We start from the raw sequence: 13,556 nt of genomic DNA, 5'->3' as shown, positions 1-13,556 counted from the left end.
TAAATAAATAAATAAAATATTTATTGTGGTAATATTTAATATTTTGTGCTGATTTAAATAAATAAAAAAATTAATTACAAAAAAAAAAAAAAAAAAAAAAAAAATATATATATATATATATATATATATATATATATATATATTTTTTTTTTTTTTTTTTTTTTTTTTTTTTTTTGTAACCTTTTCTTCATTTCTTTTGTAAGTAAAAATATATATTTTTTTAAATAATAAAGAAATACTGGCCAGTAAACTTTCTTCATGTCTGTACAAGTCTCTGGGCTTTGACATTTATTTTGGTAAGGCTATTGCATATATGTTTAAAATGTAAAATATGAAACTGAATGCAGCCTCAGTCTTTCATAATAGTTTACAATTACAGAGTTGGTACTTTGTAAATCAGTTTCTCTACACGTTGTGAGAAAACATATTTAAAGAAAGTTTAAACGATCTTGCATGATTCATCAAACCCAGTCGAATGTTTGTCTCATAAAAACAGAAGAAAATAAAGAAAAGAGCGTTCAGATTGCCTCTGGTGTATTTCTGACTCACGAGAGCTCCAGCGAGAGTAACGCGCAGCAGACGAAACCTTCCCTGCGTGATGTTGGCACTGAATTAGTAGAACTGACACAGACTCAGACCTATGGCCTAAATATTAAATTCAACTCGTCTTGTTTTATCAGCTCTCCCGGTTGCACTAACCGTGCCTAATGAGCTTCAAATGTTGTGCAAATTGACAAAACAATATCTCTGTCCTCAACCCACGCCTGAAGACATCAGAGACATCCAAGAGCAGCAATTTGGCGCGAAAGCAATAAGTGAATTTCTAGTCTGGACGAGCTTGATTCATTTAAAATAGTGTATAAAGGGCTAAATTTAACTTTGCTAGTAAAAGCACTGCTGCTTTATTTTCACTGCGTCACGGCCTCTCGGACAGACGATGTCAGATGCAATAAATGTCTGTGAACTCAGGTCATCCCTGCAGATGAAATGTGTGAATCATGCATCTGTCTCCTCAACAATAAAACAGCCCTGGCCAGTACAGTCAGACTTGTGTGCAATGCATTAAAACTGAATGCACTGTGTTTGGAAAACTGAACAGAAACATGTCATGTTAAATATCTGAGAGTAACTAACTAACTAAAAAATTTAATTACAATAGAAGAATGAATAAATTAATTTGTTATTCGTTATATAATTGCAAAGATAAAAGATAGATCATATCTAATGGACTTCAATAAAAACACCAGCATTTTCTTAAAATTTCCATTAAAAAGATTCTTAATAAAGTCATTTTCCAAATAAAACTCGCAGATGACATTAAGACTTTAACACTTTTTTTGAAGATTGTTTTTAGTAAATTAAATTAGTTTTTAGTAATATATTCGCATTTAGAAAAATAAAACACTGACTTATACTATAACAAAATTAAAAACATTTTCTTAATTAGGTTTCAATTAAAAAGATGCATCCTTAAAATTAAAAACTATTTAGAGAAGCAAAACCGCATGAGATATTAAAATGTGTTTTCAGAGATTATATCTTGAATTAAATTCCTCCTTCTAACTCTACCGAAGTGAATATTAATTGTATTAATAATTAATATTAATAGTATTAATGAAGCATTAATAATTAGAATATATTTCTAAGAGTATATATATATATATATTTTTTTTTTTTATTATTATTAAATGGAATATGGTAAATGGACTGCATTTATATAGCGCTTTCAACAGACCACATGGCCATCCAAAGCGCTTTACAATTTGCCTCACATTCACCCATGCACACACTCATTCATACACCGACTGTTATTATACATTTAACTACATTTATATTTATGATAAAGTTGCATGCTTAATTCAATTCACCAATATATTGAGAAAATACATTACATTTTGTCCTTGATGTCAAAGACTTGCATTCAAATCAAGAAAAAATGAAAATAAATCGTAATGCTACCATGTGACGTCCAATGCTAAAGCCACTTGAGAAGCTGAACTCGACCAGCGGTGAAATCCACTGGAGCTCCTCCGTTCGTACTCGCTCTGCTTTGGCCTTTTCATTAAAAACGGAAGCAAGGAGATTGGCCGTGATTACAGAAATGTCATTTTTTGTTACATAGAAACCCTTCTGCATTTCTAATGGCCGGAAAGGGCATGAGCCTTGATGGGGTCAAAATCCAGAGAGAGTGCAGTGCAGTTATTTTTGTCCTTTCTGTCGAGATAAAGACACAACTGTGTTCATAGTATCTCTTTACCCTTAGGGCAAGACATGATGGTTTTTCCTCTATTTATCACCTGAAAAAGACGAAGCGAGTAAGCGCGAGAGAGAGAGAGACTGTCTGCAGTTTGATATCATACAGCCTATCAAACGCACAAAAATTATATGTCACTCTTCTTCAGCAGATAGGATTCTGCGGCGAGCCGACGGCCTGCCAGACTTTCTGACAGTAAAACTCCAGTCTGGAAGCATCGTGCCAAGACTTCGCAAAGAAGCCAAGCTGATAACTCCTTCTGGACAGTAAAGAAAATCCCATCTCCTCGAGTCGACTTCTAGCGCTGGAGCACGGCGCGATCGGTAGACGTTTGTCACGCCTGCTTTAGTAGAGGACTAAACCAACAGCCTTGAAAAGATTGAAATTGTATTTATTCCCAGCCAACTGAGGCAACTGCGTTCTGTGCATGAGCAGATTTTGTCTGAAATATCATATTTACTAATATCTCCAGCAATGGCGTGTGAAACTCTCGCCGCACATCGATCTGCAGACGTAACTCTTCGATGAACACTCATTACACTCTTGAGTGGAGTGTGAAATTTTAAAATACGGATGTACGAGGGAATTATGGAAAGCGTTTCCAAACTGGCCACTCGACGCCTCATTGCCCAGCGACTCCAGATCCCATGTTTTCTGATTAAGCCGTTGACTTTGCTAAACTACTACTTCTTTTCTGGAAAAAAGGACTTTATCTTGCAGCAAAACCCTGGTATTTGTGTCTGCGATTGAGATTGAACGGTTTTCTCTTAACTTTAATACAACAAATTCCAACTAAAACCCAAGCTGTGATGCAACTCTTAGAAAGAGCGATCATATGTCTTGAGAAAAACATATCGTTTAAGACTCCAGAATTGGGATCTGAATGTTAAAGCGTAAGGGTCAAAGGGGTTACGAAACGGAAAGACAAAATGTTCTTGACACATTTTAGAGGTTTGCTGCAAGTTTCAGAAATCAAAACTAACTTCCAACTTTAAAATATTAACTATTCTTTTCTATTTTCCTGAAAAAACCTGGATTTGAAATCGGCACGAACGTGACTTCACCAATAATTCTTGACGTGCTCCTTAACATGCATCATCGTTGGGTGTAATCAAGGCAAATATGTTGCAAACTTTATAAACTAACCCTGAGGACCATCAAATCTGAAACTGCATTTGATGAGCTCTGATCGGTGTAATATGTAAGTGTTTAATGTATTTTTACAGAATTTTGCATCAGTGAAAGTTAACTGCTCAACAAGTCTCTGAATTATTTACATTGTTTTTTCACTGTTATGATGGAAGTATTTGATCATTGCATCACACGTCAGTAGATATGACTGCGTTTGGCTATTGCAGCACTGCAACCTATATACTGTATATATATATGAAATCAACACTTTTCACAATAAGTTAATATTGGTGGTTTTCGAGAGCTCCACATGTAACGCTCATATCATATGCAAAGATGTTAGCCAATCACAGCAGTGTACAAGGCATTTAATGACTCCTTTAATGTTCAGAAAGGTTGCACATGTCGCATTACTAGATTAGAAATATGCTCTAAAACATATGCACCGACCATCCCTCTGTTTTGACTTTAAGGGAATTAAGTCTCTAATTTAGTTGCACAGAATTTGGGCCACTTGACTGAAACTGGTTTGCGACTGATGGAGTGCAGTGAACAGGGTTTGTACCTGCTTCCACCGCGGTGACCGTGATGTTGTGCCAGCCGGCAGTTTCCCGGTCCAGGATCTTTCCCAAAGTGATGGCGCCTGTTACAGGATCGATGTTAAAGATCTGCTCCTGGTCTGTGCTCTGGTCTATAGAGAACCTGGGAATAAAGCACAAATAAGGTTTAAAGAGACAGAAAAATCTGACTTTTTATTCTTTTTAATGCCCTTTCTCATAAAACAGTGCAGTGGGACGGTCAAGCACTAAAAAGCACATCAAGAGTCTGAGATTGAAACTGAAAATCAAAACACACAGATAGATCGTCATAATTGAATTGCGTTAACTTCTAGTCACGGATTGTGAGGATGAACTTCAGTCAGTCCTTCAATCGCCCTCTCCAAACAAACGATTAATATTTCATAAGGTGCTTTGATAAAGCAAAATATATTTTCATACCATGTGGAATACAAACAGCACTGACAGAGAGATGAAGTTTTGTTATTTTTCCCTCTGACTCGTCACACTCGCTTCCTTTCTAGGACCCTTGCGGGTTTAATGTCAGCTTCCGCAGGTTTAGACTTTATGTGGAATATAAATTCATATGAATTAATTCACTTCTTATTTTACCTTGTGCTTATTACTCTGTGCCAATAGGTTGAGACGGAGCTTTGGAAAAAGTTAAACTGCCCAAAGGGAGACGGAAGAAATGAAGCTATTAACGTCAAGGCGCAGAAGATCCTGAATTTGGGCCGTGGAAAAGATTTCTCAGCTACATTACTCTTATTGGCTTTTAATTGTCAGGGAAGCACAAGTCCAGTGTGCATTGGTTTAAAAAAGCCTTGAGTTGTTCTGCATGTATTAATGCACAGCTGCATTCAAAGATGTTCTTCATAAACAAATAAACAAAAACAAATTCTTGCACAACCATCTAGTATTCATGCCGATTTCTCTCCTTATTCAGACCAGAACACTTTTTCACTGGAGGAATTATTATAGATTATAGACTCTTTTGTTTGAAGTTCAAAATGCATTAAAGATGGATTTGTTTTGTTTCTTTTGGCTTCTTAAGATGTTAAATGATGGACTGGAGTGCTGTGGATTGTTTGGAGTGTTTGGACTCATTCTGACGGCACCCATTCACTGCAGAGCATCCATTACGGAGGCAGTGATGGAATGCAAATGTGTATTTTTGGGTGAACTACTCCTTAATGTGAGCTTGTACTCAAAACAAGAAAAATCTGCTAATGGCATAAGAAATATAAACTTTATTTTAAAAGGGAAACAGATCGACACATATTTGATATTTAAGATATTTAAGCATAAAGTCCCTTGATAGATTAATGTTTCTTGATTCAAGAATGTTTAGTTGTTTTACTTGACAAAAACATTTCTTGCCGTGTCTAAAAAAAATCGAGATCTGAATGTGGCGCAGGTATCAATGTCTCTCTTGGAGCTCATAAAAAGCCACCGCTGAAGGAAAACAAACACATATTTCCTGTCCAAACAGCAGGAGTGTGTTTTTCCAGCAGGTATAGTGCTTTCCGAGGGCTTCATCCGCCCGCTGTCCCGCTGGTATTGGGTGGTACGGACGAAGGAGAGAGTGATGGGGCTCTGGGCAAAGCCTATGTTTGCTAGTAGAGTCCAATGTAGATGATTAAAGTGGTACTGATGGGCATGGGCTCTACGCCATACGCCGACATGTGCCAGCCAACCAGTCTCCTGCCTCTGCACTGTGCTTTATAACACCTGGAGCACTTTGAGCACAGCCTCATGCATTTTTAATGGAGGTAATTTGCAAAGGCTATGTGTATGTGTGAGAGAGAGACTATAGGGCCAGCAAAAGCCTTTTACTTCCCTTGTGCGTCACCTTTGAGCCGCGGCAATGAGTAAATCATATTTCAGTGCGCTGATGGCTCTGGAGAATAAAAAGCTCTATCAGGAAGTCGAATTGCGTGACTGAAATGCAGGGTGGGTGTCTTTGATAATGGCCAGGGTTCGCTACGCAATTCAGACGATGCAACAGCAGTCCAATCACTGACCGTCTGATGCAAGTTATATACAATATAATTATTATTCTAACACACTCTAATTTGATTGACTCACAAAGGGGTCTTTATCACTCCGACCGAAAAATAAAATAAAAATATCACTGCCAAAGATTAACAGTTAGTGTCATCAAATATTGAAAAGCGGGTCTTAATTTGTGCCTTTGCAAGATGGATCTACAGCTCTGAAAGAAAATTAAAACATTTAAAACGATGTGGTTATTGATAGCTAAAACTTGGATTAAATAATGTCTAAAAATGTTGATATTAACTATTCAATTTAAAAAGTTGTCTTGGCAAAATCAAAAAATAAAATAAATGATATTTATGAAAAAATACTAAAAAAAAAGCACAAAATTACTAAAAATATAACTATAAAATAAAAATTTTAAATATGAATAAATACTATAGTATTCATGTATGTAGTAGTATAAAATTAATACTAAAACAACACTGAAAAACAGAAATTACAACAAATATACAATAATACATAAATATATTTAGATTTACATTTACATTTCATTTCAAGTTACAGCTAAAGTTTATAGCTATATTTATATAATTATAATTTTGGCAATATAAATGTAAAACAAAAGCAGTGATGCTGTTTTCGTTGTTGTTTATCCCATGGCGAATCTATCTTCAAATCTGAAAATTCATGAAAATCTATTTTGCACTTCACTATGAATGATTGAAAAATTCTTAAAAAAAATAAAAATAAATCTTTCTTATACCTGAAAACCATGCACTATGCATCTTTATCTCTCACGATTATCGAGTGCTTCTCCATACCAGAGTATTGCAGTATAATCTATTTCTGATAAACCTGCCCCTTAAAGGCATATAAAAACAAACCGTGCTCGATCACTTCACATGTCAGTCACGCTGTCTCTTCCCAAATAATCGTGCGGTTCCTGGCCAGAATGAGCCGCAGTGTGAACCAGACTTTATGCCTGGAGTCACAGTCCTGGACACGCAAGACTACACAATGGCAGACAGAAAGTTTTTGCGACTGAGCAGACATTTGACATGCTTCCCAAGGCCTGGAGGTGGAAAGGCTTTTCTGGACGGCACGCATGTGTGTGTGTGTGTGTGTGTGTTTTGTAAAGAAGGATGGCAGGTTGATAACTGTGCGTGCCAAGATGCCCATAGCGTAATGGGAGCACATTCCAAGAGCCACACTTTGTTACGCTTCCATGACTCGATATATATCTCCAGTAATAGGCTCCTCAATGGAGGAAATTGATCCTTGTCTAAACTAAGAAGAAGTGGACTGTGGCCAGCGTGAACACACACACAAATGCCCAAATACACACATAAACAAACTGTTTTGCCTTTTCACTTCATCTCATTGAGGCTCACAGTCACTGTAGTTGTGTATTGTGATAAAATAGCTGATAAAGCACCGTCGCTGCCAAGCGTAATGATGTATTTAAATTCAAAGCCCCTGTAAGATCTATAGCTGCAACAAGAGTTGTGCAACAAAGTTTTGCCCATGCAACAATTTTTCTAGAAATGTCTGGGCATATTACTGCTAAATATTTCAGGCCTAAAGTTCTGCAGTCTTTCTAGAGCGTGATTTATACACATATCATCCGAATGTGTTGATTTTCTGCTCAAATAATATTTCGTATTATTATGATGATGAAAACGGTTGCATTGCTTAATATCATATAAATGCTTTTACTGACACTTTTGATTAATGTAATGCAACCTTGCTGAATAAAGGATTTCTTTCTCTTTTCAATTTCTCTTTTTTTCTTTCTCCCTTTCTTTAAAAAACTAATAAAAATAACAGAAACGTGACAAAATTACTAAGAATAATACAAAATAATAATAATAATAATAATAATAATAATAATAATAGCTATACATTCTTTAAACGTATATAAATAAAATAACTAGTATGTGTTTCTTTCGTTCAGAAATTATCACAATAGCTATACATTATATAAATAAACAAGTATATAAATAATAGTAATAAATGAACACATATATAAGCACAATACAGCACCCACAATATAATATATAAGCACAACAAAAATACTAAAACTTATATTAAAAAGAAAAATAATTAGAAGTTGCCAATATTTATATGCATTGTGGAAAATGATATTTATTTATTTATTTATTTATTTATTTATTTATTTATTTATTTATTTACATAGTTAGTTAGTTAGTTAGTTAGTTAGTTAGCTAGTTAGCTAGTAAGGTAGTAAGGTAGTAAGCTAGTTAGTTAGCTAGTTAGTTAGTTAGCTAGTTAGTTAGCTAGCTAGTTAGCTAGTTAGCTAGTTAGTTAGTTAGTTAGTTAGTTAGTTAGTTAGCTAGTTAGTTAGTTAGCTAGTTAGCTAGTAAGGTAGTAAGCTAGTTAGTTAGTTAGCTAGTAAGGTAGTAAGCTAGTTAGTTAGTTAGTTAGTTAGTTAGCTAGTTAGCTAGTAAGGTAGTAAGCTAGTTAGTTAGTTAGCTAGCTAGCTAGTTAGTTAGTTAGTTAGTTAGTTAGTTAGTTAGTTAGTTAGCTAGCTAGTTAGTTAGTTATTTAGCTAGTAAGCTAGTAATCTAGTTAGTTAGCTAGTTAGCTAGTAAGCTAGTTAGTTAGTTAGTTAGCTAGTTAGTATCATGTTAAGTCCATCATATCTTTTTTATATAGACACACAAACATGTTGGACACAGAAAATCTAAGAGCATTTTGTACTGCAAACTCTATTTTTGTAATAAAAAGAAAATAATAAAACTTAACAGTAAACTCAAAACTCAACAGAAGCGTATATTAAACTAAAACATTTTAAAACATGCAAAATGCCATTAAATGTACAAGTAGGAAATGTTCTTGAAACAACATCCCATCACAGCGCTGACCTTACATTCAACATAAAACAGCATTCATGACACATTTTATGACATGCAGTATTTCCAAATGAAATCCCTAAATGATGATACTTGTGTACATTCAGTTGTCTGGTTCATTATGGACTGTACTGTACCTGATGGGAACGTTATCCATATCCGGGTCTCTGGCGGTCACAATCCCGACCAGCGCACCCAGGCGAGCGTCTTCCTGAACCTCCATGATGGTGCCGATCGAAGGGATGAAGATGGGAGGCTCGTCCACATCCGACACACTGACCCGCACGATGGTCTGGTCCCGGAAGGAGCCCAGATCCACGAAACGAGGGTCCACGTGTTTGTTCACAGCCTCGACGACCACATTATGAGAGCGCTTGTTCTCAAAGTCTAGAGGCTGAAAGGAAAGAGACATTTAGAAACTATAAAGACACACTTTCTAAGGCTCTAAATGTTACACATTAATTGTACACATATCCAGCTTCAGCTGGAGCTTCACGTGTCTCTTTGTTGTCAAGTAAAGGTCAGAATAAGGTCAGTAATATCTCCAGATGAACTCTTCCTGGACTGAAGCAGCTCAGCTTTACTTGATTCTCCATCAATCATGTTTTAGAGTCTCAAATCTAATCCTCAGGATCTTTCGAGGAGCGTTTGTTTCACTGTTCCTCAGTGGAGGAATGATCTTCACAAGCCTCCAGAACATCTCACATCTTCTGAGGAGCCTTTATTTCTCCAGCTCTCAATCACTGTGTTATATGATTGCATCATTGCAGTCTCATTTTACTGAGACATATTATTGGAAATATAGAGCGACCACTGATATTTAAGTGCATTTTTACTGTTACAAAAATTGTTTTACATACTATATAAGGCATAAAAGCCTGATGCATCAAATTCAATAAACATTTCCCTTTAATAAAACATAGATTTTTCATATCGCAGGCTCAGCCATGCATCATTGCATTTGATGCATCATATATATACACACACTTTTTTTTTTGCATTTGATGCATCATATATAAACACACACATTTTTTTGCATTTGATGCATCATATATATATATATATATATATATATATATATATATATACACACACACACAATTTTTTTTTGCATTTGATGCATCATATATAAACACACACATTTTTTTGCATTTGATGCATCATATACACACACACTTTTTTTTGCATTTGATGCATCATATATATACACACACATTTTTTTTTTGCTTTTTGCATTTGATGCATCATATACACACACACACACACACACATTTGGGTGCTGTATTGAATCACTACTTGATGTTGAAAAATCACTAGCTATCAACGAACTACATCATTCGGTCACATGTGAAGGGCAGGATGACCTTCAGAGCGTGAAATGTCTTTTATCTACCTTTTTGATGGTGATGATGGCCTCTTGTGTATCTCCATCAGTGGAGACTCTGAACAGCTCTCCACCCTCCTCGTCTTTGATCAGGTAACTCATATCCGTATTCTCGCCCATGTCTGCATCTGTCGCGATCACCCGGCCGATCGACGTCCCAACGGCCGCATCCTCCGAGACCGAGAACTGATACATCTCTGTGAGCGAAAGAGAGGATGATGTTTTTACTACGGCTTCCATTCATGTTGACACACTGTGGAGAGAATGCATGCTTATCAGGACTGGGGAATACAGTAAAAGAACAAAACCTTTGATAATAAATATACATACTATGAAATATTTAGTTTCTTGGCATGTGTGTATTTGCTCTGGATGCCTTAAAAGCATTGCACAATTTTTCACTAAATATCCTAACTGAGGCTTATTATAGCACTTGCATGTAAATGCTTTTTTTGTTGATTTTGATTGCTTCTGTTGTCCTCATTTTTAAATCGATTTGGATAAAAGGTTCTGCTAAATTTCTAAATGTAAATATATCCTATTCGTTTTATATGCAAACACAAAACAGTGCATAGCAATGTAATTCTTATGATCATCAAGACTGCATTTATTTGATTAAAAATACAGCAAACACATGACAATTTTATTGCAATTTAATCTAAATCTTTTTTAACATTATACATGTCTTTATTGACACTTTTTTGTACAATGTAATGTGCAGAATTTGGTGCACATCAAAATGTCTGATTATCTTGAGTTTTAAAATATTATATTTCAATGGATATAGATATGCATTTGATTATTTTCATGCATCATGTCAGACAGATCTTACTCTGTAGTCAGTTTGCATGTGTTTGACTTGTAATACACATCACAGGCTCAGACAAATAAAAAGCACTTTGTCTCATTGTTCAAATCAGAGCGGAGCACGAGGCCAATGCTTTAATACACTTCATGTCTGTGTGTGTGTGTGTGTGTGTGTGTTTGCAGCCACACTGTATAAAGAGCAATGAAACACATTGGGGTATTATGTTCTCTTTTCTGTTGTTCTTCCATCCTCCCTTTCCATTTCCTCCAGAGGAAAACAGCATTAGCTTTATTACAGCAAAGAGACTCGCTGTAATACTGTCTCACATGCCCTGATGTCTGTTTTTCTCTATATTTCGATGACTCCCTCCTCTTTTTTCCCCTTCTCATTCTCCACAAAAGCCTCATTTATGCCAGTTTTGCTCTAGCCTCTAATTCATTAAGCTGCTTTTTGTATTGTGGGCCCAACTGAAATCTTTATTCTCCGTTATGACACATACTGCACTCAGGCATATTGCCTACATGACATATATTACAGACTGTACATTATGTAATGCCTGGGTGCTTATTAAAGCGAGGTTTGACATTGTGTTGCGTTCCTGTTGAAACAGCTTCGAATTAAATCGACTCGTGGAAACCGACCATTCATTTTCTCCACAGAGAAATCAATTCTTAATGATTGTGTATAAATCTTTCTAGACGGACGTAGCATGAGCACTGAGGTTAAGAGATGATATGTGATGCTCTCGTAAACACAAGTCAGCCTGGTTCGAAGATTATTTAAAGAAACGTTTAGAATGTGTCTGTGAATCATTCGTTCTAATGAATCAGTTCAAAACTCAACGGAATGATTCATTTGAATCATTAGTGGCATTTGTTTTCAAATGTTTTAATATGAAACGTATAAACGTGAGCTCATGATTCTTCGTATGCATTTTAATGTAAAATGTGGTTCTACGAATCAGTATATTATTCTGATTTCTGAAGATCATGTGACACTGAAGATTGGAGGAACGATGCTGAAAATACAGCTGCGCATCACAGGAATAAATTACATTTTACTATATATTCACATAGAAAATAAATATTTTAAATCGTAATAATATTTCACTGTTTTTACTGTATTTTTCATCAAATAAATGGAGACTTCCATAAAAGCCCATTAGAGACTTTTTAATAAAAAATAAAAATCGTATCAATCCCAGACTTTTGAATGGTAGTGTAGATTCAATTAAGTCACATTTTCTTAACTCTAATAAAATCAACCTTTACTGTACACATGCTATACTACAGAATTTCTAATCAAAAGAAATCCCATCCAAAAAGATTCTTTCAGACAGTGGAATAATTTGGAGTTTGAAGGCTGACGGATTTTGACTGAACTTTGATGTTACTGACCGAACACATATGACTGACGGTTGTTTGATAGACATTCAGAACTGACAGCAGAGGTTTAGTGGCGTTCACACTCACAATCTCTTTTTCAACGAGAGTCTGTGATTTAAAGCAACAATAACCTCAAAACTTCTGCCATCAGTTGCTCAGATTTTGACAGCCGTTCACCCAAAAATGAAAATGTGCTGAATGCATCCTCTGAAGGTGAATGGGTGCCGTCAGAATTATAATTAGTTGGATTTTTCTTCCATCTAAAATATGAGTGCATAATCCATAATAACACTTCCTCCTGTGGAAAAGTCCATCTCCTGTTGTCTCTCACATCAAAATCCAAACAATTTCTTTTTCAGGTATGGACTTCATGTTTTTTTTACTGTTACTTTTTCACTGGAGAAATTATGAATAGAGGAATCATATAGCGTTAAAACATCTTAATGCTGGATTTGTTTCATCTTTTGTCTCCTCCGGATGTTAACTGATGGACTGGAGTGGTGTGGATTATTGTGATGTTTTTATCAGCTGTTTGAACTCTCATTCTGACGGCACCCATTCACTGCAGAGCATCCACTTGTAAACAAGTGATGAAATGACACATTTCTCCAAATATGATGAAGAAACAAATGGATGGCCTGAGGGCACATTTTCACCCTGAAGCCCAAAACCAGTCATAAGGGTCCATTTAAGAAATTTTGATTTATGTATTATCTGAAAGATAAAAAAAAAAACAGGCCTCCCATTGATGTATGCTTTGTTAGGATCGAACAATATTTGTCATAGATACAACTATAAAAAAAAAATGGAATCTGTGGGAGCAAAAAAAAAAAATAATCTAAATATTGAGAAAATCATCTTTAACATTGTCCAAATGAAGTTCTAAGCAATGCATATTACTAATAAAAAAATTCATTTTGATATATTTATGGTAGGAAATTGGAAAGGAACATGGTCTTTACTAAATATCCTAATCATTTTTGGCATAAAAGAAAAATGTATAATTTTGACATATAATGTTTTGTTTTTTTTTTGGCTATTGCTACAAATATACCCCAGCGACCCATACTGGATTTGTGCTCCAGGTCACAAATACAAACAAACTAACCCCCTTTTCCTCTATAGAAGAGACTCTACAAGTAGATGAATGTTCAAGAGCAAAT

At 35.4% G+C, this 13,556-nt stretch overlaps 1 protein-coding gene across 1 annotated transcript in view; it reads right to left on the bottom strand.

Annotated features, from left to right (window-relative positions):
* LOC127960289 (cadherin-22-like) overlaps nt 1–13,556 on the bottom strand; it is a 172,097-nt gene that overhangs the window by 39,219 nt on the left and 119,322 nt on the right. The window contains exons 6-8 of the mRNA XM_052559927.1: nt 10,210–10,397; nt 8,954–9,210; nt 3,951–4,087 (exon numbers count right to left, since the gene is read on the bottom strand). Of these exons, the coding sequence (XP_052415887.1) occupies nt 3,951–4,087; nt 8,954–9,210; nt 10,210–10,397 (582 nt within the window). The remainder of the gene's footprint in view (nt 1–3,950; nt 4,088–8,953; nt 9,211–10,209; nt 10,398–13,556) is intronic.

The sequence above is a fragment of the Carassius gibelio genome, chromosome B6 (genome assembly GCF_023724105.1).
Source record: "Carassius gibelio isolate Cgi1373 ecotype wild population from Czech Republic chromosome B6, carGib1.2-hapl.c, whole genome shotgun sequence".
NCBI lineage: Eukaryota > Metazoa > Chordata > Actinopteri > Cypriniformes > Cyprinidae > Carassius > Carassius gibelio.
Note: the sequence above shows the minus strand (reverse complement) of the source record. Positions and strands in the feature narration are given on the sequence as shown.